Source organism: Lemur catta, chromosome 25 (assembly GCF_020740605.2).
Source record: "Lemur catta isolate mLemCat1 chromosome 25, mLemCat1.pri, whole genome shotgun sequence".
NCBI lineage: Eukaryota > Metazoa > Chordata > Mammalia > Primates > Lemuridae > Lemur > Lemur catta.
Window position 1 is genome coordinate 13,312,513 of NC_059152.1, and position 27,381 is coordinate 13,339,893.

Below are 27,381 nucleotides of genomic sequence, written 5' to 3' on the forward strand. Positions count from 1 at the left end.
AGCAGAGTCCCTGTCACCTCATCCAATGGAGATAACCCTTGTTAGTAGATTTGGTGCACATTTTTCCAGGTTTTATTTTTCTTGTGATATGCCCACGGTAGCTTTTAAATCATTTCCCTTTGCAAATAAAACTACAATTGACCCTTGATCAACACAGGACTGAACTATATGGGTCCACTTACATGTGGATTATTTTCAGTAAATGTATTAGAAAAATTTTGGAGATTTTCAGCAATTTGAAAAAACAGACAAAACCACATAGCTTAGAAATATACAAAAAATTAAGAAAAAAGTATGTCATGAATGCATAAAATATATGTAGATACTAGTCTATTTTATCATTTACTACCATAAAATATATACAAACCTATTATAAAAAGTTAAAATTTATCAAAACTTACACAAAGACTGTACGTGGTGCCATCCCTAGTGGAGAGAAATGTAAATAAACATAAAGATACAGTATTAAATCATAACTGCATAAAATTAACTGTAGTACATACTGTACTACTGTAATAATTTTGTAGCCAACTCCTGTTGCTATTGTGGTGAGCTCGTGTGATGCTGATTATTTCCAAGTGAGAAGTTTGTCTCCACAGTAAATTGCATATTGCAGTAAAAAGTGATCTCTCACAGTCCTCACGTGCTTCATCATGTTTAGTGCATACCGTAAACTTTGAATAACATCTTGGGACCCATATGAAGTGCCACTAGTGATGCCGGAAGTGCTCCCAAGAAGCAGAGAAAAGTCATGACATTACAAGAAAAAGTTGAATTGTTTGATATGTCCTGTAGATTGAGGTCCTGTGGTTGCCTGTCATTTCAAGGCAAATGAATCCAGCATAGGGACCATTGTTAGAGAGAGAAGGAAATGTATGCAGCGATCACTGCAGCTACACCAACAGCAGAAGTTCAGTTCTTGGGTAATCAAAAGTTATACTCAGATTTTCACATCCCTAACCCCTCCCTGCCCATTGTTCATGGGTCAACCATATACTATAAACTCTGGTGAAAAGAACTTTTCTGAGTTACCATAAAATAGGACTAAGAGACCTCACATTTGGGGAACTTACAGCTTAATGAAATAGCCATCCACTCTACAACTTCTTCAAGCAGTAGAATGTATTTCCTTAACAGTTCTCTCCCCTCCTATTTCTGGTTGCTGTGATAATTCACATTACTTGGATCGAATCATAAATATGTTGTTAATGTAATCAGCAATCAAGAATGAGTAAAATTAATAACATTCTAAGATCACTAAATAGCAATGGGATTACCTTTAAAACTGTTGATTTTTTTTTCTTTTTAATTCAGATTTGTTTTATGACAGCAAAAGTGAAAGTTCCATCATTCTCTTTCCCTCTCTCCCTCATCCTGAATCTTAGAAATGGCTGAGCAGGAGCGCTTCCTATTGCACCAGGAGACTCTGCCTGAACAGCTGCTAGCAGAGAAACAGCTAAATCTCAGCGCAATGCCAGTGCTGACTGCACCACAACTCATTGGCGTATGTGCTTTCCAAATCCTTACACCATTTCTTAAACTCAAAATATCATCAGTTTGTTGGGCCTTGTAATATAGGTCCTAAGAGGAGTCATCTTTATTTGCTACCTTCCTGAAAACCTTCCCCCAGAAGGAGTTGTTGGAAGCTCCCCATACACCTCCGCCTGGTCCGGAGGGTACATATCTGGATGACCAGGGGAAATTACTTGTATTTTGTTTTTCTAGTATAGGACAAATACGTACCATGAGGTAACTTTATTTCACCAAAACATTACTTTTCAGGGTCTTCTGAAAATACATTTATTGAAGAAAAGTAGTTTAAAGAACTGGATTTACGTGGCCTGGAAGTGGCAGCCTCACCACTGTCCCCTGCAGCTGGGCACATCCCTGAGGGCAGCAGCCCGCAGAGGGTAGTGGTGGTGTCGATAAACACCTGCAGCCTTAATTCTGCTGTGCTCAAAGCCAGAGTGATGGCGTAGGATCACCTTGAATTTGCCCTAATTATATGAAAAAGAAAGCAAACAGTTACAAAACCTAAATATTTTATCCATTATTAGTAGCACATTTCCTGCTGTGACCAAGCTCACAACAGCTTCTCCTGACAGAGCATATATTTACTTTCGAAAGCTATGTATCACTAGGAGGGAAAAAAATAGTGCCAATTTTACTTTGATACACCATCGGTTTTAATACTACATTCCAATTTCAGAGATTATGGAGAAAAAAGGATGCTCAGGAACAATGATATAAAGTATTGTTTTTTAAAGTATTGTAAGCCAATGAAAACAAGCTGGTAGCTTTTTTCTGAAATGGTTTGAATATTGTTGCTGTTAAAGGATTATACATAATCTTTAAAAATGAAATTTGTTATAAATAGTTGGAAAAGGAAGGTAGGAAAAATTCAAATTGAAATTTTTAATAAGAGAAGCATTTTTCTGATCATAAAGTTACAGGAAATTTGAAGAATACAGAAATGAATATGCAGTTATAATCTAACTAACCAGGGATAACCATTGGTAATATGTTGCCATGTATTTTCTTATCTTTTAAGTATAGACCAACTACATGCGTTATTACAGATCTCAATTTTTAAAACTGTTTAAAAAGGCATTTCAGAAGCATTATAAGCAGTTTTAAAAGTGCAAGGGCAGCAATTTATTTCAAAGATTATGTTCAAAAGAATACTGAAATGTAGATACTATCTCCTTGATCCTTAAGAATATAAATTTATTGACATTTAAGAAGTGTATGTACCAAGTTATGCAAATTAACTGGTTTAAGATATGCATTTTTTAAAAGACAGTTTATTGTGAGGTAGGTAGAATATAGTTTCCAAATGTGAGACTGTTCTTTATTATAAAAATACCTACAACTTACTTAAAAGATATAATGACTTCTTCATAAATTTCTCTAGTATTAGTTACAAGATTACTTAAAATAATCTCCTTATTTTAACTTGTCATAGCTATATATCTGTGAGGAAAACAGAAGAGCTAATGAATATGATTTCAAGAAAGCTTTGGACTTGCTGGAATATATTGATGAGGTAAGAAAGTCACTTGAGATGATCTCAGTCAACTGAGAATACGTATGTTAATAAAAAGAGGGGGGAAATACCTCTTTTAGTCAATCATGAAAATGTGTTAATGAAAAAGGACTCTATCTCAGATTCAGCTATCCTCACTCTTAGAATGAATATAGCCCTTTAGAAAAGCCGTCAAGAGACCATTTTCTGATCATTCTCACACATGCCCAGACGTCTTTTTCTGTGCACAAATAAAAAATGTTTTTCAAAAGTCCTGAAGTATTTTTTCTCTTTCATTTATTGTTATTAGTTTTTGAATCTGATATGTTGCTTTATTGATGTATTCTTCATAGCGTTTGCTTTAAAAGAAGTTGTTTCTCAGCTTTCAAAAGGTTATAGTGAAAACTCTGTATGATAAGTAATTCTATTACCTGGCCATGCAGTTGAAAGTAGTTTGATAAATTTTAAAAACATAACATGCTATTTTTTTTTTTTTTTTTGAGACAAGAGTCTTGCTCTGTTGCCCAGACTAGAGTGCCGTGGCGTCGGTCTAGCTCACAGCAACCTCAAACTCCTGGGCTCAAGCAAGCCTCCTGCCTCAGCCTCCTGAGTAGCTGGGACTATAGGCATGCACCACCATGCCTGGCTAATTTTTTCTATATATTTTCAGTTGTCCAGCTAATTTCTTTCTATTTTTTTTAGTAGAGATAGGATCTCACTCTTGCTCAGGCTGGTCTCGAACTCCTAAGCTCAAACGATCTGCCCGCCTCAGCCTCCCAGAGTGCTAGGATTATAGGCATGAGCCACCATGCCCAGCCCAAAACATAACATGTTGACTTGTACATTACCTTGTTTAAAAATCTTAACCCTCTCAAGGTTCCTGATACAATCAGATTATCACAGGGTAATCTGAAACTAATTCATACAGATATTAATTGGCTTACTCTTCTAAGTAGTGTTAATATCTTTCAGCGAAGGAAATTTTCAAAAAATCACAAATTAAGGTACAACAATAATATTTATGCAGGATTAGGAGTTGGTGTTACAAAAATTTAAGCACATATTTCTTTTAAAATCAGGATTTAATCAGAATTTTTTGTTTTGTTGTGAAGGAAGAAGATGTAAATATACATGATCTAAAACTGGAAATCCTTTGCAAAGCTCTTCAGAGAGACAAGTAAGTTCTTATAGCATGAATCTAAGATACGGTTTTGGAAAGGGACTCTTCTTTAGGAAATGTGTGAAAAAAACAGTTTTTCATTTGCTCTCAACCCACAACAATCAACACAGAAGACTTCTGTGACCAAATGTGTGGGTGAGGTTCTCCCCAAGTCCCAAGCAAGCAGCGAATTCTGCAGCAGACACCAGCTGAGCATCCTCTAATTCAGTTCCATTCTGAAGCTGTCTACCTGGAGACAACGTCAGATCCCACAGGTCGAAGGCTCAGTCCTACAAGACTGCGCCTGCTGCTGATGCTGATCTGTCCCCCAGGTGGTTTTACCGTGCTTCTGACTGACCAGCTGCAAACTGGGGTTCTCACGACCCCCTCCTTGGGTTCGATTGATTTGCTAGGGTAGCTCACAGAACTCAGGGAAGTATGTTTACCAGTCTATTATAAAGGGTATTACATAGGATACAGATGAAGATATACCTAGGGCAAGGTATGGGGAAGGGGTGCAGAGCTTCCGTGTACACTCTGAGTGCATCACCCTCCGGGAACCTCCATGTGTTTAGCTATCAGGAAGCTCCTCGAACCCTGTCCTCTTGAGTGTTTATGGAGGCTTCATTATGTAGACATGATTGATTAAACCATTGGCCATTGGTGATCAACTTAACCTTCAGTCCCTCTACCCTCCGCAGAGGTTAGGTGGTGGGGCCGAGCATCGTAACCCTCTAATCTGCCTTGGTCTTTCTGGTGAACAAGCCCCATTTTGTAGCTGCCGAGAAGCTGGCAGCCTTTAGTCGATCATTAGGATACAAAAAGACATCACTTTGGAAATTCTGAGGATTTTAGAAATTGTATGCCAAGAAACTGAGATGAAGACCAAATGTATATTTCTCAATATCACAAGAAGATTATGATATCACATGTGAAGTGGTTTTATAACCTTCTAATTATATTGTAACGTAGAACACGTTATGAAAATGTTAATGCTTAAATTTATAATCTTAAATTTTTAACTTAATAATTAAGAATAGCCTAAAGACTTAGACCACTAAGTCCTAGGTATAATAAATCACTACTTGTTTTTTAGACAGAGTCTCACTCTATCATTCTGGGTAGAGTGCTACAGTGGTGTCATCATTAGCTCACTACAAGTTCAAACTGCTGGGCTCAAACAATCCTCCTGCCTCAGCCCCCCAGGAGCTGGGACTACAGGCTCACGCCACCACAGCTGGCTAATTTTTTCTATTTTTGGTAGAGACGGAGTCTCGTTCTTGCTCAGGCTGGTCTCGAACTCCAGACCTCAAGCGATCCTCCTGCCTGAGCCTCCCAGGGTGCTAGGATTACAGGCATGAGCCACCATGCCTGGCCAATCACTGCTTTTGATTTTAAAATTTAGACTGTCAGTTTGTATAGAAATACATATGTTCCTTATTTTTGCAGAAGTTGGGCCAGTTGTGCCAAACAAAACTTAAAGCTACTTGTTCTTTTAAAAATAAAAATAAAAAGTTAATGTAAGTTGAGGGTCAGTGCTGGTTTCTAAATTATTAAGTATTTCTTTCTTACAACCATCTCCTTTTTGCAGAGGAGGATTTCCATCTATGGAAATGGTGTTTTCTGTTATGATTCAGTGGCAAAGAAAGACTAAGCATTGTCAGTTGTAGGAATGGATTCTTTCCAGGAAAAGAATTTTAAAGGGAGCATGACTCAAATGCTTAAAGCCGTCTCCTACTCACAATTTTTCTTTTTCCTATGGTGAGAAATTACAGAAGAGGTATTTTTACTAAAGCATTTCTTCCCTCCTCTAATCACTCCCAAATAGTTAAAATTGCTGTTAAATTTGGTGTTAGAGGTCACCCTCTGAAGCATTAAGCTTTGTACTGACGTGATTTCTTGTTCCATCCCAATTGTATAAGAGGATGCTGTCACTTTGACTGTAATTTCTTGTCTTGGCTTCTTGTTTAAAATTTTTTTTTTTTTTTTTTTTTTTTGAGACAGAGTCTCACTCTGTTGTCCAGGGCTAGAGTACCATGGCGTCAGCCTAGCTCACAGCAACCTCAGACTCCTGGACTCAAGCGCTACTGCCTCAGCCTCCCAAGTAGCTGGGACTACAGGCTTGTGCCACCATGCCCGGCTAATTTTTTTTATATATATTTTTTCGTTGTCCAGCTAATTTCTTTCTACTTTTAGTAGAGACGGGGTCTTGCTCTTGCTCAGGCTGATCTCAAACTCCTGACCTCAAGCCATCTTCCCACCTCGGCCTCCCAGAGTGCTAGGATTACAGGCGTGAGCCACCATGCCCGGCATTAAAATTTCTTAAGGTGTCATGTGGGATATATGCATTGATTACAAAGCAGTGGTTTTGTGAGTTTCTATTTTAGTAGTAGATAGTCCCAACTACATAAAGAAAGCTCCTGACCAGGCGCAGTGGCTCACTCCTGTAATCCTAGCACTCTGGGAGGCCAAGGTGGGAGGATCGCTTGAGGTCAGGAGTTTGAGACCAGCCTGAGCAAGAGCAAGACCCTGTCTCTACTAAAAATAGAAAGAAATTAGCTGGACAACTAAAAATATATAGAAAAAATTAGCCGGGCATGGTGGCGCATGCCTGTAGTCCCAGCTACTCGGGAGGCTGAGGCAGGAGGATCGCTTGAGCCCAGGAGTTTGAGGTTGCTGTGAGCTAGGCTGACACCACAGCATTCTAGCCCGGGCAACAGAGCGAGGCTCTGTCTCAGAAAAAAAAAAAGAAAAAAGAAAACTCCTCTTCTTACTTTATACCAGATAGTAGTCGCTACTTTACTTTTTTGAAAAACTGAGTATGTTGTAATATATTGTAACTATTGCCTGTGCTCTAAAAGATTATACTTTGAGGTCCATACTAGATTTCATAGAATTTTTTATTTTTTTGAGACAGAGTCTTTCTCTGTCACCCCAGATAGAGTGCAGTAGTATCATCATAGCTCACAGCAACCTCAAACTCCTGGGCTTAAGCGATCCTCCCACCTCAGCCTCCCAGAGTGCTAGGATTATAGACGTGAGCCACCATGCCTGGTTAAGATATTTCACTACTTGGTTTTCAAATACATTTTGGTTGTATTGGATGACTAGCTACCTGAGTGTAGCATCTTATATCTAGTGTAGAGACTATTAAGTATATCCAACATTTAAAGCTCCTTTATTTAAATGATTTCAGATAGTTTCACAAAACTCAGATTCTCCATCCCCTACAGCCACCAACACAACCACAGTAGCAAACAGAAGTCATTTATTTCAGCTTTGTCGATGATTTCATTTTCCCCTCATGATGATTTTGTTTTCTAGCTGGTCCAGTTCAGATGGTAAAGATGATCCAATTGAAGTATCTAAAGATAGTATATTTGTGAAAATCTTACAGAAACTTTTGAAAGATGGTAAGTGGTTTGTTATTCTTGGAAATTATAATATCACTTCTCAGTTTTAGAAATTATAGAATAATGGGATCTAAAGTGACAGGGACATTTAAGATAAAACAGTATTATACTCAAGGTTAGATTTGTGTACAGTAAAAGGAAGGCTTTTTCCCACCCTCTGTGCTTGGGGGAGCATGTATCAAGGTAAAGTCCCCCTTCCTCTAGCTCTCTGGGTGACCTCAGCGGAACTAGGTCACCATGCTGATTCAGGATGGATGATGACACCAGTCAGGACCGCTGGGGCACAGACATTGGTTGTGACAATGAAACTCTGTACCGACAGAAGTAATCATTTCCTTTTATTTTTCAGTTAACTCGTATGTGAAAATTGAAAATTTAAAATGAGATATAAACTTTTTTTGTATATTCCCTACTAAATTGACTATACCATTCTTAAGAACAAACTAAAAAAATTGTTACAAATCCCTTTAGACATTAACATTCTAAAATTTAGTTTAGAAACAAAATAAAAAGAAACAAAGAGGGAATATATTTTGCACATGTATCTAAGGCAGCGAGCAAAATTCCACTTACTGATAAAGACACAAATAGGTAAAGAGGCTTTGGTGGATGCCATGCTTGTTCTTGAGGGAAGGATGGATTTGAGAAGACTCACTTTCACCTCCTTTCATGCTACTGGGTACTTAAAATAAGGAGAATGTTAGATAAGAAATGAGAGAATTTGCACACAATAAAGTGTGACACATTTATTATGGAATTATTAGATGAAAATATGTGAACCCAAAATCCAGGTAAAATGCAAAAAAATAAGCTAACCTAAAGTTTTCTGATCTTTACAAGGATATTAATTTTTTTCAACTATACTGTCTTTTATTTTTTTATTTTATTTTTTAATTTCAGCATATTATGGGGGTACGAATGTTTAGGTTACGCATATTGCCCTTGCCCCACCCGAGTCAGAGCTTCAAGCGTGTCCATCCCCCAGACGGTGCTCACTGCACCCATTACGTGTGCATATATCCATCCCCTCTTTGCCCCCATCTGCCCAACACCCCGTGAATGTTACTACTATATGTGCACTTAAGTGTTGATCAGTTAATACCAATTTGATGGTGAGTACATGTGGAGCTTAAGGATACTATTTTTAATAGCAGTTGGAAGAAACAAACTGTGACAAAAAGCTGTTATAAATTTAGTCCTTTAAATGACTGTGAATTTTTTTTCATCATGTTGACATTTACATACATTTGAATGTTTTCTATACATATATTTGCCAGATACATTATTTCATCTACGTAAAATGTGCCCAGCCCATTGCCTGGCACATAGTAGTTGCTTAATAAACATTTGTTCTTGAATATGTAGAATTAGTTGCAGATTCAGAGCCCCAACTTCTCTGTACTTGATTCTATTCCCTCTCCCCCTCCGCCCTATGTTGACAGTCCTCCATTTTGGAGTCACCGGTTTGACCAAGTGAGATGAAGGGGCCCTCAGAGAAGTACTGTGGAATTAACCACACAAATCCTGTTCTGAGTTAGAGAAGCAAAGTCTGTATGTTCCAGAAGCTTTCGTTTGAGAGCCTATCCACATTGATCTCCATGAATTACTTTTCAGATTTTTAGTCTCCTTTTATAGCTGGTGCAATTCCATGACTAATTACTTGGAACTTAGTCAGAATTAGCACATAGACACTTGATCACCCCATACTGACAGGATATTTAATGAGTGCTTTTGATTTCAAAAATGAGCAAATAACAGGAAGGTTAATTAAACCTTTTAATTGTCAAAAATTAAAAATTAAATGAAGGGATATAGCAAAAGGAAATAATCTTTTGCTTTTGCTAGAAAATACTTAAAATTCAGGAAGAGCTAAAATATATCTGTAAGGCTTTCCCTTTTCTTTAAAGAAATAATTGGATGTGGTTGATTTCTCTGCCCTTGTTAGAGATATTCTCCAGTTGAGCTTAATAGATTATGAGAATGCATTTGGACCCAAATCTGATGATTTTTATAAAGGAGATGCTTGTAAAAGTGCCACAGAACTGAATTGCATATAATTAAGAATGTAGCACTAATATTTCAGGGTGACTTTGCAGTTTTTGCTGGTTTTTTTTTTTTTTTTTGACACAGAGTCTTACTCTGTTGCCCAGGCTAGAGTGCCGCGGCCGTCAGCCAAGCTCACAGCAACCTCAAACTCCTGGGCTCAAGCAATCCTTTTGCCTCAGCCTCCTGAGTAGCTGGGACTACAGGCATGTGCCACCATGCCCAGCTAATTTTTTCTATATATTTTTAGCTGTCCAGATCATTTCTTTCTATTTTTAGTAGAGAAGGGGGTCTCACTCTTGCTCAGGCTGGTCTTGAACTCCTGACCTTGAGCGATCCTCTTGCTTCAGCCTCCCAGAGTGCTAGGATTACAGGTGTGAGCCACCATGCCAGGCCGAATTTTTGCTGTTCTTGGTAGATAAAACGTAGGTGGAAAACAGACATGGGAAGTCATAGTTTTATAAAAGTAATTACTAAATTTTGACCAAAGGACAAAAACTAATATTATAGAAATTTTTATATAAATAAAAATATATAAATAAAAGGTATGTATATTTATTATAACAACAGTCAAAAGACATTTATTTTTGGATCCTTTTTGATAATATAGCTTTCATGTGCAATAGTAAATATTTTCAAAGGACAGATTCTGAAGGTAGGGAGATATGTATCACCTCACATTATATTTCATAAGCTCTGATGGCCTAACGGCTACTTCAGCCTGTGGGATGAATGCATCCTGCAGACATATTTAAATGACCACATGGTTTGCTTTTACATGTTACGTGAAGTATATTATACATATAGCTGTGGTCCCCAACCTCTGGGGGTCTTGGACTGCTGCAGGTCCATGGCTTGTTAGGAACCGGGCTGCACAGCAGGAGGTGAGCGAAGAAGCTTCATCTGTATGTACCGCCGCTCCCCCTGGCTCGCATGGCCACGTAAGCTCCGCCTCCTGCCAGGTCAGCTGCTACATTCGATTCTCACAGGAGCGCGAACCCTGCTGTAGACTGCACACACCAGAGAGCTCGGTTGTGGCTCCTTATGAGAATCTAACGCCTGATGATCTGGGGTGGAGCTGAGGTGGTGATGCTAGTGCTGGGGAGCAGCTGCAAATACAGGTTATCATTAGCAGAGAGGTGACTGCGCAATAAGTGTAATGTGCTTGAATCGTCCCCAAACCATCCCCCCACCCCCCACCCCCAGTCTGTGGGAAAATTGTCTTCCATCTTGAAACTGTCCCTGATGCCAAAAGGGTGGGGACCGCTACATATAGAACAAAAATGCACATATCCTTACATGGAGTTTAAATTTGTTTCTAGTTACCAACATTTAACAGTTAAGAATAGTTCTTATAAAAGTCATTTTCTGATTTCTTGAAAATCAAAGATTTGCCTACCCCAGACCTCTGAGTTTACCAAGATGTGCCTTGGCCCCCTGTATTCATGTGGACCCTGTTGCCTGCCCAGCCTTTGCAGGCACTGGAGTTTCCAGCCCTGCTCTAAAGAGAAGAAACCATCAGATATTAGGTCTGAACAGAAGGCATGCACTTTAAGAGTCAAATAATATGTTAAGATTTTTTTAGAGAATTGATCTTTTAGAAATTAATGTGATGTCTTTATAAGTGTAATACTATTTTACAGAGAAAAAGTATTTATTGAAAGTGCTAATCATAATAAATGATATACAGATGTTTCAAATTTAGCCTCATTACATGTATTAACCCAGATTTTTATTGTATAACAATTAAGTACAAAAATGATGCTGGGCACTTTGAGGATACTTTTTTAAAAAGCAGTATTTGATTTTCAGAACCTTATGGTAATGTAACAAATTATAAATGTTATTTGCTTATTAATTTAAAAACTTCCTCCAATTTTCTTTGTCAAATGAGAAAATTGTATATACTTTTTTGTAGCTACACAAATCTCAACTTAGCCCATTTAGTTAGTGTTCATTGGCTTTCCAGCTCTGTGGATGAGCTGTGAAATAATTCTTTTGCCTATCTAATTTTAGACTTAATCGGTAATACATTTTGAGATACTATAGCTAGCTTTCATAATAGGATTTCTCTACTACATTTATTCCCCAAATAAGAGAACATGTAGTTGTTTGAAATACTTGTTTTCAAGTTATTCTTAGTTAAAAACTTCCACATTGATGATATGTGGGAAAAGATGAAAACCTTTCAGATCTAATTAAAGACTTTAAATAGAGTGGCTATTTTGACCACTAGGGGGAAAAACACTCCAGCAGCCTCTGAAGAATGTCACATTGTTAGACTTGAAAGTATGTTTGACAGATGGCAGGAATTTAGAAGAGAGTGTTTCCCAAGAGCAAAATGACATTATAGTTTAAATAGAAACACAGGTGTTTTTATCATCAATCATCTTAATTCATTTGAGAGTTTTATAAAAATAAAAAACGACTTTTTGTGTTTGTGTTCACAGGCATCCAGCTCAGTGACTACCTGCCAGAGGTCAAAGACCTGCTACGGGCAGATCAGCTTGGAAGCTTAAAGTCCAATCCTTACTTTGAGTTTGTTTTGAAAGCAAATTATGAATATTATGTTTATGGACAAATGTAACTTTTTCTAAAAGTGGTCATTGTTTCTGAAATTTAAGTGTGTCCTTATAAAAATTTTAAACATTTAAAGTTTATACAATCTGATAACATGTATAGCTGAGTTTTTTATACTTGGTAAGGAAGCTGACATAAAGTAGTTACGTAACTATAATTTTGGTTTTCAGGTACGACATTTTATTTCTTCGTTTTTTCCACCTGAAGTTTGTCACTTGTTCGTGTGCTTGTTACCGTTTCCTTTCACTTTCACTTGGTCCAGGGCTCTGGTGTCCTTCTGGTTCTGGCTACTTGTATGTGCAAATCACATGGAGCTTTTAGAGTTTTTATAACTCTAAAAATTACAAGACTGCACTAGATTGTCTCCGAAATTGCTATGACTCTGGATATTGTGCACCCAAGAGACTCTAGTGTGTTTGGTGACCAAAATAAATCAGGGTTAATGGGAAATATCTCATAAGATAAATGTCCAAATTTTGCTGATTTATCATGGGCCAAATAACCAAAGCAAAGAGAGCCTAACTCATACGAGCTTGGTAACTGATGAATTCATTGGGAACATTTAAAATTTTTCTACATAAATGAGTATCAATGAAAGTATTTTAGTGAACAAAACATTTATGTGGCCTTCTGACCTATCTATAAATTACATTGATAATAAGTTTATGGGATTAGGGCTAATTGTCATCGGTCAGTCTGGGGGTTCGGTCAGCCTGTGTCTTTTCAGAATGATTTTCCTTGCACCGCAGCTTTGCTGTGACTCAAGACCACTGTGTTTTCCTGCGGTGGCAGTTGATGGGACTAAAGAGGTGATGTTCTCTCAGAGCGTCCCGTCTCTGTCCTGCCAGGGTCATCAGCAGGGTTTATCTGGCTTTAAATAAAATCCAGAGGTTGCACAGGGAGTTGCTGGCATGTTTGCAAGTTGGCCCGGCTGAACGCTCACTGACCAGCCTGCTCCAGCAGCTGAAAAGGTCAGAAGTGAAACGTGGTGAAGAGTCCGGTTGCTGGTGTCGCCAAGTGCAGCCATCGTGGCCTCTCCGTGGCAGGCTGGAGCACGGGCAGGTTAATGGAACTGTCTGTGTTAATCACAGGAAGGCAACTCTGCAGCCTGGTCTTTTTCTCCTTGCAGCTTTTGTGTTCGGGCAGCGTTCGGGTCCAGGGTGGGAATATACTGAAGGGTCTGAGAGAAGCTGGGAAGGGCAGCTGGCCTGAAGGCCGGGCGGAAACCATCGAGTGCTCGTGTTAGGAAACGGGGTGCTGCCTTTGCTAGACCCTACCTGTCAGTGTTTGGCTCTCACTGTCTGACGCTGTCGGGTGATAGACAATCGCTCTGGACACACACAGGCTCCTGCCATCTTCACGTGCCGCCACAAACCTCATTATCCCTGGTGTGACAGAAAATGCCACAGGAAAGCCAATCTCAGAATGCCCCGGACCCACAGCTGCCGTGGATGTAGAGCGACTGTCATGGTGTGACGTAGAGTCATCTGTTTGGAGGGAGGAAAAGGCTCACTCTTCTAGCTCTGTCTCTTAGAATCAGTACCGTGCACCCAAATGGTTGGGTTTTTAAAAATTATATTAATAGAATGAAATTAAGACCTGGGGTTTTAAATATTTTTTTTCTTCTAAATTTAAAAAATTGGTTTCACAACGTAAGTCTTCATCAAAGAATTATAAATGATTTTTGTGTAAGTCAAATAACTGATAAAAACTATGGGTGCTGTGTGACGTATTTTCCATGGGAAGAGACACTGTACTGACTTGCAAAAGGTTCACGTCCACCGTCTTTGCTGCTCCGAGAGTCGCAGTGTGGGGCCCCAGCAGGAAGGCGTTTTGTGTCTTGAGCGGAGGAAAGTGTGTGGCGAGCCCGTGTACCGACGTTTTGAGGATTTGTGGATATAATTGTCAAGGGCTGTGGCAGACTAGAGAGACACAGTAGCAATCCTGACACCTCTGTTTGGGGGCTTTTGTTTCTGAAGATTGGATTGTTTCTTTTTTTTACTTTGTGGTCGGAATCATAGTTTTCCAAACATACCACCTGCCAAGCAGACGAGGGGACTGTAGGAGCTGGGGTGGGTGGCACAGCTCTCCGAAGCAGGTTCCGTTCTCCAGTACCGACAGCTCGCTCTTACGCTCTTGCGGTCCCACACACCTGGACATCTCGAGGTGAACCACAAGAATAGTGGTGTAGCCCTGCCTACCTGTTCCTGGCCATTTTATCCCGAGAATGCCCGAAGAGAGAATACCTTTATATATTCCTGGGTAAAAAGATCCACTCATTAAATACCAAAGTACGTTTTTTAAAATGTGTAATTCTAAATTTTAAAAAATACTGTAGAAAATGAGAATCTTATTTTAAAAAAAAAAGACCCTTGTAATCCCACCAACCAAAAATAACTTCAGTTTCCATTTTGAAATATATCTTAGAATGTTTTGGACTTTGTAAGCCACTTTTTCATGTGAGATTGGGAGCGTTTCTCTGTGTCCTCAATTCACTCTTCCTCAGCCTTTTTTTTTTTTTTTTTTCATTATCATCCCTCCTAAGGACCCTCTGTAGATGGTTTCTCCTAATCACTTCCCGCCCCTATGAAAGTGGAACACCACAGACCTGCCATATGTCTTTTCATGTGCCGTGGTCTCTGGAGGCCACACATCATGATAATATGTAAGCTTTTTTCACTCCCTGAGAACCAATTTTTGTCCCTTTTGAGAATGCACATCTGAAATAGTCTTCAAAGTATGATTTTTAATGACTGCATAATACTTTACCTTATGACTGGATCACATTTCACAGCCCTCACTTTTCTTTCTCAGTCTCTCTCAAAAATTAAGGTGTGTGGCCGGGCGCGGTGGCTCACGCCTGTAATCCCAGCACTCTGGGAGGCCGAGGCGGGAGGATCGCTCGAGGTCTGGAGTTCAAGACCAGCCTGAGCAAGAATGAGACCCTGTCTCTACTAAAAGTAGAAAGAAATTATATGGACAGCTAAGAATAATATATATAGAAAAACTAGCCGGGCATGGTGGCGCATGCCTGCAGTCCCAGCTACTCAGGAGGCTGAGGCAGGAGGATCGCTTGAGCCCAGGAGTCTGAGGTTGCTGTGAGCTAGGCTGACGCCATGGCACTCTAGCCCGGGCAACAGAGTGAGACTCTGTCTCAAAAAAAAAAAAAAAAAAAAATTAAGATATGGGTTGTTGAATGGTTCTTGTTGCCATTTTAAATAATGCTAGAATAGATCTTCATACAAAAGCCTTTGTGCACTCCAAACACATGTGAGACGCCTGACCTTCCCTGTTGAGCTGTGATGACACGGCTGTGCGTGTAGCAGGCGTCCCCAGCAACTTCGGCTCTCCTGCCACCTCACCCGCATACCTCCTCCAAACCTTGGCTGCTAGGGAAAGACACGGTATCACATGCCAAATGTTTCCTATTTCCCCGGCACTTACCTGCCTAGTTTCAATCCTCTAGTCTTCAGGAATAGGTGGTATTGTCAGTTGAGAATGCTGAGTCTTTTCGGAAGTGGCTTGCCCAAGGTCACATAGCCAGTCAGAGGGGGAGGTGACTCCAGATCTGCTTGGCTCCAAAGAGCAAGCTTCTAACGGATTCATTGCACTGGGTCTAGAAAGGATGGTGAGAGAGGGGCACTGCTCCGTTCGGCTCTGGCTCTGAGAGAAGCAGCTCAGAAGGAGGAGAGGAGTGGAGAAGGACTCAACATTTTTAGATGTGTGGTTTGTGAGGAGAGTGTTTGTTTTTTCCTGCATCCCCCTGGTCACTGGAGTGTGTCTGACTTTGAGTGTAGCCAGCCCCTCGCTGTTCTTTCTGAGACAGTAGGTGATAGTTGCTGGTGGAGCCGTGACTTTTCATCTCATGGGAAAAGATCCGCTGGGGGTCTGTCCTGGTTCTGGAACCGTACCCCGTGCTGGGGGAGAGGGAAGGTGGAAAGCAGTGCTGGCCCTGCCCTGGCCACTCCTAGCGGGACAGCCCAAGCCCTGCCCCTCCACTGGCTGCTGAGGGAACTGGACTATCGTAAGCCTCAGTTAGGTTTGTTTTTAACCAGGATGAGTAGTACCTATCTTTACCTCAGGACAGTCAAAAGGGTTAATTGGGACATGAAATCATGTCATAAAGTGTTTTTCCAATTCGTGTTTATTTATTTATTTATTTTTGAGACAGAGTCTCACTCTGTTGCCTGGGCTAGAGTGAGTGCCGTGGCGTCAGCCTCGCTCACAGCAACCTCAAACTCCTGGGCTCAAGCGATCCTCCTGCCTCAGCCTCCCGAGTTGCTGGGACTACAGGCATGCGCCACCATGCCCGGCTAATTTTTTCTATACATGTTTTTAGTTGTCCAGCTAATTTCTTTCTATTTTTAGTAGAGACGGGGTCTCACTCTTGCTCAGGCTGGTCTCGAACTCCTGACCTTGAGCAATCCACCCGCCTCGGCCTCCTAGAGTGCTAGGGTTACAGGGGTGAGCCCCCGCCCGGCCTCAGTTCCTGTTTAGATTGACAGGAAACACTAGAGAGAAGGCTGAGCGGAGCGGGATCTGGGTCTGGGTGTGTGCAGAGCTGCGGGCCGTGAGGGAAGGGACCTGTGAGCTCACCGGCTTAGTGGGAGCCAGAGAGCCCTGTCGCGCAAAGAGCTGAGGCTGCACCTGCAAACTTAGACGCAGGCACTGGCACTCCCTGTCAAGCATGCCCTGCATGGCTGACCTTTACACAGCGCTGGTTCTCAAAGGCTGCGGGGCGAGGGCTTGCTTACTCAGGGAGAGCCGCTGGGGCGCTCCCCTACGTGTGGGGAGACGGCTCTTCCCCCCACGGGCTCAGCCTGTTCTCTGAGCCAATGGCAGTTCAGTAAGACCAGAATGGGACTGAGGGTGGCCCATAGTGACCTGTCAGGGACTGTTTAAACCAGCTGCAGTCATGTGGGCAGAGAACAGATGACTGGACCGGACTTCTGGGGGTGTCTCCCCAGGGTTTGCTGTCCTAGCAGATCTCCATCAGCTTGTGAGGGTTTCGTTCACAGTCAGCTTTTTTTTTTTTTTTTTTTTGAGACAGAGTCTCGCTCTGTTGCCCGGGCTAGAGTGCCATGGCGTCAGCCTAGCTCACAGCAACCTCAAACCCCTGGGCTCAAGCAATCCTCCTGCCTCAGCCTCCCGAGTAGCTGGGACTACAGGCATGCACCACCATGCCCGGCTAATTTTTTCTATATATATATTTTTTTCTCGTTGGACAGATAATTTCTTTCTATTTTTAGTAGAGATGGGGTCTCGCTCTTTCTCAGGCTGGTCTTGAACTCCTGACCTTGAGCGATGCTCCCGTCTCGGCCTCCCAGAGTGCTGGGATTACAGGCGTGAGCCACCGCACCAGGCCACACTCAGCTGTTAATGTGTTTGAATCTAACAGACTCAGAAAAGCTTCCTAGAGGAGGAAAAGTAAGAGTTTAACTGAGCAAGAATTCTGAAAGATAATGACAACACCATTCTCCTTTATAATGTCGACACACGTTTAGGTATCCAGTGAATGACAGCACACTTCCTCCTATCTCCAAGGCCCAAACTTAAGCTAGTTCCCTTAAATTAAATACCGTGCCCTTGCCAGGTGTCTCTAAGAGCCACTGACATGGGAGAACCGGCATTAAAAATGAAGCACAGCTCTGTCAACAGTTCACTTACTCTCCGGAATACTTGGAAAAGCTAAATATGAAATCACAGGAGCCTTTATGCTCACCACATAGGCCCCATGTTAACCAAACTCCTTGTTTTTTAGTTGATTGATCATTTTGAGGCAGATAATATTATTTTATTCTCTAAAATACCTTCTTTAATACTTGTTTATTTTTAGGAAGAGCTGTGTGACGTGGGCTACAGAGGAGGGTCACATATGCTATTATATCCTCCTTTTAGAGAATCCACACCTGTCCCAGCTGCTAAGTTCCGCCACCAAATGTGAATTGCCACTATTTTGGGAACACTTAAGCTCATCAGAAAAATGAATGATTCCGTTCTGGCCCACACCACATCACTGATGTACCCCTGAAAGCATGTCACTGAGTTCATCACAGAAGATTGTCCTCCTCATGCCTTCCACAAGGTTAGAACTGTTCTCCCAGGGGGGGAAAAATACTGAGACAGGCACCAACTGGATAACCTCCCCTGACCTCCACTCCACCTTACCATAAGTAGATCCAAATCCTTCTAGAAAATCTGAAAGGCACAGCCCCATATATCAGTGATATAAATAGAACGTGCGGCAGGCCCCGGTAGGTGATGACTCTCCAAGGTGGACTGGAAGCAGCCCGACCTTGGCAGACATCAGCCTCTAAATATAAAGATGAGTTTGTTCAGCCTTTGTGCAAGGAAAAACTGCTACCTATCCTGGAGTGCAGTGTCCTTGTCCTCTTTACCGGGAGGGAGGACAAACAAAGCTTCATCTAGGAAGAGCCCCTCATCCGCTTCCACTCCCATCACCTCCAGGTCTAGCAAGTCGTGGGCTGTGACCCTTGTCTTTCAGCCCCAGTGGAGGACACATGTAGTGGGCGCCACGGCTCAGCCCGCAGGGACAGTGTGTCCTGGAGGAAGGGAACCCCTTCCCTCCCCGGGCGTTCCGGAAGGTGCCTGACCTCTGGCTTCCCTCATTTCACCTCCTGTTTGGGTTCCCAGTCAGACCCCCATCCGCCACCTGCGGCTACCGGGAGGAGGGAGCCGGGTCTCGGGAAGACCGGAGAAGCAGTCACTCCCCGAGCCTCAGGCAGGGAAGGGCGGCGAGACCCACCCCTGCCCTCCCTTCAGGAGCGCCCCCAGAGAGCGCGGCGTGTCACCGCGGGGCACAGCTCCGGGTGCCCTGGCTTTGCGCCTGACAGTGCCAGAGCCACCGCCCAGGCCTGTCCCCGGGAGTCCCCGCGCCTCCTCTCTGCCGCTCCGCCCTCGCCCTCGTGTCCCGCCGCCAGTTGTCCGGCGACAGCTGCGCGCCCTCCGGCCGGCGGTGGCCCTCTCTGCGGTGGGGGAGGGGGTCGCCGTGGGTCAGGGCCCTGGACTGGGGAGCGCGGGATGGGGAGGGAGAAATGGAGTCTCGCCGGCCTTCCCTGCCGGAGGCTCAGGGAGTGACTCCTCCTCCGGGCTTCCCAAGTCACGGCTCCCTCCTCGCGGCCGCACGTGGGGGACCCGGCCGCACGTGGGGGGCCGGGGGGCCGAATAGGAACCCACACGAGGGGTGAAATGCGGGAAGCCAGCGGTCAGGCACCTTCCGGAACGCCCAGCGCGCCCAGAGTGGTCAGGGATGGGGCGGCCCTGGGGACAGGTGCAGCTCCCAGAGCACAGGCGCTCAGCACGCACCCCCAGGCGCACCCGGTGACCCTCGCCCCACCCCAGCCCCTCCGGCGGGCAACTGGGCCGGGCTGGGAGGGGCAGACCAGCCAGGGAGACACTCCATATACGGCATGGCCCGCGTTACCTGGGCCCAGGCCAGCCGGCTCCTTCTTTGGTCAACGCAGGGGACCCGGGCGGGGGCCCAGGCCGCGAACCGGCCGAGGGAGGGGGCTCTGGTGCCCGACACCCAAATATGGCTCTAGAAGGGCAGCGGCATTCCTGCGGGGCGGCGCGGAGGGAGCGCCCGCGGGCTATATAAAACCTGAGTTGAGGGACAATCGGCCACCGCAGCGGACAGCGCCCAGTGAAGCCTCGCTTCCCTCCCGCGGCGACCAGGGCCCCAGCCGAGAGCAGCAGGTGTAGCAACCCGCCCAGGTAGGGCGGGAGTGGGGAGCGCACAAGGGGACAGGGCCACCGAGGGAACCCCAAGGACTCCGGGGCAGACCCCAGCCGGCTCACCTGACGCGCCCCAGGCCGGCGCCCTGCGCTCAGTGTCTCCTCCCCAGAGCCACACGCGCTTCAAAGAAGGGACAAGACAATCAATCAGCCTCTGGAAACGAGACTTCTCCAAATTTGTCCCTAGCCCCTTTGGGCTGCTCTACCTGGCGTTCAGGGTGTGCCTAGACAGAGCGATGGTTTTGCTTTAGTTGTCCGCAGAGCCGTTCCCTTCCGAAGGGGCGGTAGTGCCACTTCGCTCTTGGTTCAGCAAGTGAAAGGGTCCCTTTCCGACTTTGAAATGTTGTGGGGGTCTGTACTGCAGAGGCCAGTCCTCCCTGATGGAGTGCCAAAGCCCTTCCACGGGCATCTCCTCCCTCTTCGCACTCGCCCAGCGGGCAGACAGCAGCTCTGGCCTCAGCCCCCTGCTTGACAGATACGGCCACCAGGGCGCAGACAGGACGGGCACTAGCGACTAGCTTTTGGGACAGCTGGCCTCTAGGGAAGGCAGAGAGGTCTTGGGGAACACGTACGCCCGGGTATACAGGGTGGGGGACTTGCCAGTGTGGTCTTGCCGCCTGTGCCCCTCTTCCCAGCGCAGAGCAGCCTTGAGCGTGGGCGAAGCTCGGGCAGGGGCCCATGCCTGTGCGCGGCTGGGGTTGAGGGTGTCCCTAGGTCCCTACGGAGGGAGGGCACTCGGCCGGCCAGGCCTCTCTTCCGCCGCCCAGGCTCCTGTGCTGATGCGCCCTGCCGTGTATCTCCACGGTCTCCCTGTCCTTGCAGAAACCAGACACCATGTGTGACGAAGACGAGACCACCGCCCTCGTGTGCGACAATGGCTCCGGCCTGGTGAAAGCCGGCTTCGCTGGCGACGACGCCCCCAGGGCCGTGTTCCCGTCCATCGTGGGCCGCCCCCGCCATCAGGTCAGGCTGCCCCCTGCAGAGGGAGCCCTGTCGGGGTCCCTGCCTAGCCCAGCTCGGGTCCCCCAGAGCTGTGTTAACGCGTGCGTGGTGTCTCCGCTCCGCAGGGCGTCATGGTGGGTATGGGTCAGAAAGACTCCTACGTGGGCGATGAGGCTCAGAGCAAGAGAGGTATCCTGACCCTGAAGTACCCTATTGAGCACGGCATCATCACCAACTGGGACGACATGGAGAAGATCTGGCACCACACCTTCTACAATGAGCTCCGCGTGGCCCCCGAGGAGCACCCCACCCTGCTCACCGAGGCCCCCCTCAACCCCAAGGCCAATCGTGAGAAGATGACCCAGATCATGTTTGAGACCTTCAACGTGCCCGCCATGTACGTGGCCATCCAGGCCGTGCTGTCCCTCTACGCCTCCGGCCGTACCACCGGTGAGTGCCCGCGGAGCCCGAGCGCCCCACCCCGCGGCGCCGGCCCCTGCCCTCCCCTCGCTCCCGGCAGCAGGGCCGGCCCCGCCGGGTCGCTCACTCGCTGTCCCGCCCGGCACAGGCATTGTGCTCGACTCCGGCGACGGGGTCACCCACAACGTCCCCATCTATGAGGGCTACGCCCTGCCGCACGCCATCATGCGTCTGGACCTGGCCGGCCGCGACCTCACCGACTACCTGATGAAGATCCTCACCGAGCGTGGCTACTCCTTCGTGACCACAGGTGCGCCGCGCCCCGGGCGCCCCGGGCGGGAGGACAGGCGGGCGCAGGCCCCCGGGCCCGGCGCTCAGGGCCCCTCTCCTGCTTCTGCCCTCGGCAGCTGAGCGCGAGATCGTGCGCGACATCAAGGAGAAGCTGTGCTACGTGGCCCTGGACTTCGAGAACGAGATGGCAACCGCCGCCTCCTCCTCCTCCCTGGAAAAGAGCTACGAGCTGCCCGACGGGCAGGTCATCACCATCGGCAACGAGCGCTTCCGCTGCCCGGAGACGCTCTTCCAGCCCTCCTTCATCGGTGAGCCCCGGCCGTGGGCCCCTTGGGTCCTCCCGGGTCCCTGCTATCCCCGGCCCGCCGCCGTCCCGCGCCGGTCCCCTCCGTCCCGCCGTCCGGCGCTCCTGCTCACGCTCCCCACGCCCGCGGCCCCCAGGTATGGAGTCGGCGGGCATCCACGAGACCACCTACAACAGCATCATGAAGTGCGACATCGACATCAGGAAGGACCTGTACGCCAACAACGTCATGTCGGGGGGCACCACCATGTACCCTGGTATTGCAGACCGCATGCAGAAGGAGATCACGGCGCTGGCCCCCAGCACCATGAAGATCAAGGTGGGCGGCGGCCCGCGCCGGGCGCCCGCGGGGTGGGCTCGGGGGTGCGGCCTCCCCCAACACGACTGTTGTCTTGCAGATCATCGCCCCCCCTGAGCGCAAGTACTCGGTGTGGATCGGCGGCTCCATCCTGGCCTCGCTGTCCACCTTCCAGCAGATGTGGATCACCAAGCAGGAGTACGACGAGGCCGGCCCCTCCATCGTCCACCGCAAATGCTTCTAGACGCCTCCACCTCGGCGAACTCTCCCCAGGACGACAGATCTGCTCAAGTGCAGGCGGCTGACCTTGAGCCCCTGCGCAGCAACTTGGTCACAACTTGCGTTGCTGCCACCACAATCTGACACAGTGTTTATAACGTGTACATACATTAACTTATTTTACCTCATTTTGTTATTTTTCAAAACACAGCCCTGTGGAAGGAAATGGAAAACTTGAAGAAGCATTAAAGTCAATCATTCTGTTATGCTGCCTGAAGTTGTCTGTCGTGTTTATTTGCTGGGGAGGGACCCCGATGCTCCCATCCTCCCAAGCCCCTTTTCACAGTACTCCAAATGACTGTGCTCCTGAGCAAAGTGACGTCTTTCCCACGTTCCCTCGCCGTCTCCCTCGGGATCAGACCGGTTCCCAGACGCTGGCAAGCCCGCCGTGGCCTTCCCTGCCCGCGGTGTCCTGCCGTGGCCTTCCTGGCCCACAGTGGCCTTCCCTGCCCGCCGTGGCCTGCCCTGCCCGCGGTGGCCTTCCCTGCCCTCCCTTCGGCGTGCGGGGCGCCGTCTGTCTCGCTCCGGGGCGCGGCGGGAAGAGGCGTCGCCGGGGCCGGGGCGCGGCGGGCGCTGGCCGTGGTGCTGGCTGGGAGCTGTCCCTCAGAGCGAGCCCCGCTGCACCTGCGGTGTCCCCTCCTGAACCTCCAGCTCTAACGGAGAGGGTTGCGTTCGGCATTTAAAGAACCAGCTGTAATTTGCAAATGCAGACAGCCGCTTTCTCTTTGAAACCGGCAAGTCCTGTGCTGCGTGCGGGGGGTGCTGGTACCAAGCGGGGCCCTTCCCGCAGGAGCCCGCGAGCGCCAGCAAGGGCCTGGCCAGCGCCCCAGGGAGGACAGCGGGTGCTGGGCGCAGGCACCGAGGGGAGCCAGCCGAGAAGGCTCCGGAGGGCGGGAGCTGACGCCGGCGCTGGAAGAAGAGGTCAGCCGGGGAGGAGGGCTCCTCCCCAGTAGTTTAGAGGCACAAAATATATGGACAGAGTCTGAATTTCTATGGGAGAGCACAGTGCCTGTTTTTTTTTTTTTTTAAGTAGCTTAATGTTTCTCAGCTAAGCTTCTCAAGAGCAGTGGCCCCTAAATAAAACGGATTCTCCCTCAAAGACGGTAATAAACCCATCTGGGAGTAAGTGTGTAGGTAGAACTGACCGTACAGCTGTGTTCTGTGCCACAAAGTCACACGTTTATTCCTCCTTTTCCGGACTACTGAAAGGCTTCAGAAATATTTGAGGCCTCCAAGGTAGTGATTCTGCCAAATCCAAATATCAAGAGAATGGACAATATGGTAAAATGTAAGATTTTAATAAAACAAGTACATGATACCACGTCCACTGAAAACCATGTAAGAGTGTCCCACCCAGGGAGGATGAAGGTTAAAAATGGGCTACCTTCTGAAGGGCTTCCAGAGGAATCCAGCTTTTGTTGACACAGAGGCATGTCTGATATGATAATGGGGAAGCATATTGATAGTACTAAATATACGTAGGCGTATCTGGCAACCACAACACATATACACGCAGCCTGAATAATGTGTTCCTGTAGCCAGCAGCCTGGTAAAGTGTCGCTGCTGGATAAGTTAGCTGGCTGTCACGCTAAACACTTTTGTAATCACTAGAACCCCAAATCACACAACATAGATTTAAATAAGATGTGTAAGGAGGTAATAACCCATTTCCCCTGTGATCATAATTGGTAACTGACTCATTATACTTTAGAACTGACAGAAGTTTGCCATATAATCTGATAGCATTTCTTCAAGCACCAATTTTAAAAACCTACTTTTGACATCACTCTGCTACTAAAAATAAGCACAAAAGTTACGAATTATGTGATTTCACTGGAAAGGCACTAAATCTAAAAATTACCTTTTCTGACACTTCTCTGAAAAGAAACATCTTATATTATATTGGTATTGTATATCTTTCCTACTCTCATATAAGGTTATGATAGTTGGTAATTTGCATCACCTCTATTAGGTCTGAAAGAGGATTTTTTTGGCGTGGTGTAGCAGTAGCAGCCACAGGTTAGCCTGACATGAGTGAGGAAGACAGGAGGCTTCACCAAGGCCAACTCTGTCACACAAGAAGCTGGAGGGCCTGTCACCGGGTGAAGGAGCCCTGAGCCCTTGACTGACCCTGCCTCCCTTATCCATTTCCTAATGTTCATCCTGATAGTGAACAGTTTCTGGGGGTGATGAGTAAGTGAAGAGCAAGTGAAAGGGAAATTTTGAAGGGTGCAAAGATGATGCTGGTGGTTCTCATAGGTGAGAATAGAATCAGGATTGCTTTCTGCATGATAATCATTGAGGTTTCTTAAATCTTCTCACTCTGCAAAGAGGTGCTGGTCACTGGGTTGGCCTCAGGAGCAGTGGATCCCTTATACATCATGGGGCCTGGGCAACAATGATGCCTTTGGACCCTTCTCCCACCCCACCTTCTCCAATTTCCTGCGTGTTACCTGTGTTAGGTTCTCTGGCTGCTGTGACAAAGTACCACACAATGGGTGGCTTCGAACAACAGGAATTTATTCTGTCATGGTTCCGGACGCCAGAAGTCTGAGATCCAGGTGTTGGCAGGGCCCTTCTCAAGGCTTTGAGGGAGCAACTGGTCCGTGCCTCTCCCCCAGCTTCTGGTGGTTGCCAACAATTCTTGACATTCCTTGCTTTGTAGATTCCTCACTCCAATCTCTCTGCCTCCATCACCACATGGCCTTCTTCCTGTGTGTATTTCTGTGTGTTCATATGGGTTTCTTATTCTGTTAACAGAAGAAAAGCCAAACTCTGTAAAATAATTTTAAAGAGATTTACTCTGAGCCAAATTTGAGAGCCATGACCCAGAGCCACGCCCAAGAAGCCTTGAGCAAGTGGACTCGCTGTGGCTGGGTTACAGTTCAGTTTTATACATTTCAGGGAGACACAGGTTGCAGGTAAAGTCATAAATCAGTATGTGGGAGGCATACATTGGTTTGGCCCGAAAAGGTGGGCCATCTTGAAGGGGTGGGGTTACAGATGATAGGTGGGTTTAAAGATTCTTTGGCTTGTAATTGGTTAAAGATGTGAAGCTTTGTCTGAAGGCTTGGAATGTTTTAAGATAAGGAGCTGTTTATCAGAGACGGGCCACCCTGACACAGATTTGTTGTGTAAATTGAGGGCCTGCAGGTTTGCCTTGCATGCCCTTAGGCCTGTTAATGGGTTACAAAGGATGTCCCCAAGAAGTGGGGGGGGGGGATGAGGAGGCAAGTCTGTCCTCCCTCCTCCTGGCAGGCAATTTAGTTTTGGGACATCCCCTTGGCCAAGAGGGGGTCCATTCAGTCAGCCCATAGGGGGGAGCCTTACGATTTTATTTAGTTCACACTTCTTACATTGTTTACAGTATTTTTATACCTATTATGCCATAAATTCATACGGAGCAGGTTCCAGCAGATCTGGCTTCTTCCAGCTGGCTCTCACCAAGTGTGCTTCTCTGGGTGGAGCTGGCCGGTGCTCCAGTGGGACGCCAGTACCTTTCTCTTTGGCTCTTCTGTTACTGATCACTTTCCTCCATGCGTCTCAAGAATGTACGTTAGCTCTCAGAATGCTTAATAAACTCAATACCCACATTAATTCTCTTGACAAGGATCTTGCCCTTACCTTGTTCATTTGCAACAATGCCAACAGCATGCTGGGTAACATTATAGACTTTTCCAGCTTTGCCATGGTAACATCTGTGGGACATTTCTTTTTGAACAGTGCCCATTCTCTTGAGGCCTAGGATACCACTTCTCTTATAGATTAGCATATATGGGGACAAAGGAACAACTCTGTTTTCTAAAAGCCCTAGAGCAGTGATCCCCAACCTTTTTGGCACCAGTGACCAGTTTTAAGGAAGACAATTTTTCCACCAACTAGGGGGGAGGGAGGCGGAGCTCTGGAGGTGACGTAGCTGATGGGGAGGGGCTGTGAGTGCAGACGAAGCTTTGCTCACTCACCTCCTGCTGTGCCGCCCAGTTCCTAACAGGCCACAGGCCGTGGTGGCCTGCAGCTCAGGGGTTGGGGACCACAGGCCTAGAGAACATGTGTTGGTGCCTCTCCTTTTTCCCTTTGTGGTCATCACTTTGGTGAATTACGGGAAGATGGTGGTTCTGGCCAAAAGGCTCACATGGCCTTCTTTTAAGGATACCAGTCACTGAATTTAAGGTCCACCTAAATCCAGGATAATCTCATCACAGGATCATTACCCTAATTCCATCTGCAATGAGACTTATTCCAAATAAGATCACATTCTGAGGTTTCAGATGGGCATACCTTTTAGGGGGTATATTAGTCTGCTAGGACTGTCATGACAAAGCACCACAATCTGGGTGGTCCGTGGCTTAAATCACATGAATTTATTGTCTCACAGTTCTGGAGGCTGGAAGTTTGAGATCCAGGTGGCAGCAAAGCCAGTTTCTTCTGAGACCTCTCCCCTTGGTTTGCAGATGGCCACCTTCTCTCTTTGTCCTCACATAGTGTGTCTGTGTGTACCCCTCTGTGTATCGTGATCTCTCCTTGTAAGGCCACTAGACAGATTGCATTAAGGCCCACTCTAATGACTTCATTTAACTTAATTACCACTTTAAAGCCCCTAGCTTCATATACAGTCACATTCTGAAGTCATGGAAGTTAGGACTTCAACACATAAATTTTGGGGGGACACAATTCAGCCATAATGGGGGCAACATTTCAACTTACTTCAGTCTCTACGAGGCCACCAATAACAATTCATTCTAACAGGTCATGCATCTATTATCTTAATACTGTGTCTTGTGCTCTATGATGCACTTTCCCATACATGAGCCCATTTCATCTTATAAGGTGGCTAACATAGGGATTATCATTCCATTTTCACAGATGATAAAA

General features: G+C 46.1%; 2 protein-coding genes across 4 annotated transcripts in view; both read left to right on the forward strand.

The window, feature by feature from the left end:
* NUP133 (nucleoporin 133) overlaps positions 1-12,310 on the forward strand; it is a 49,282-nt gene extending 36,972 nt beyond the window's left edge. For both annotated transcript variants that reach the window (XM_045537043.1, XM_045537045.1), the window contains exons 22-26: positions 1,386-1,504; positions 2,966-3,046; positions 4,138-4,202; positions 7,509-7,597; positions 12,091-12,310. In XM_045537043.1, the coding sequence (XP_045392999.1) occupies positions 1,386-1,504; positions 2,966-3,046; positions 4,138-4,202; positions 7,509-7,597; positions 12,091-12,227 (491 nt within the window). In that variant the 3' untranslated portion in view covers positions 12,228-12,310. The remainder of the gene's footprint in view (positions 1-1,385; positions 1,505-2,965; positions 3,047-4,137; positions 4,203-7,508; positions 7,598-12,090) is intronic.
* A 7,538-nt stretch (positions 12,311-19,848) lies between these two features.
* ACTA1 (actin alpha 1, skeletal muscle) lies at positions 19,849-22,721 on the forward strand. 2 transcript variants are annotated; one of them, XM_045537047.1, is made up of 7 exons: positions 19,849-19,954; positions 20,798-20,938; positions 21,043-21,367; positions 21,486-21,647; positions 21,745-21,936; positions 22,070-22,251; positions 22,331-22,721. In XM_045537047.1, exons 2-7 carry the CDS (start codon positions 20,810-20,812, stop codon positions 22,472-22,474), a joined length of 1,134 nt encoding a protein of 377 aa, XP_045393003.1. In that variant the 5' UTR covers positions 19,849-19,954; positions 20,798-20,809; the 3' UTR covers positions 22,475-22,721. The 2 variants fall into 2 exon arrangements, with proteins under 2 accessions (XP_045393003.1, XP_045393004.1); XM_045537048.1 differs by having other exon boundaries at positions 19,860-19,936.
* The last annotated feature ends 4,660 nt before the right edge of the window (positions 22,722-27,381 follow it).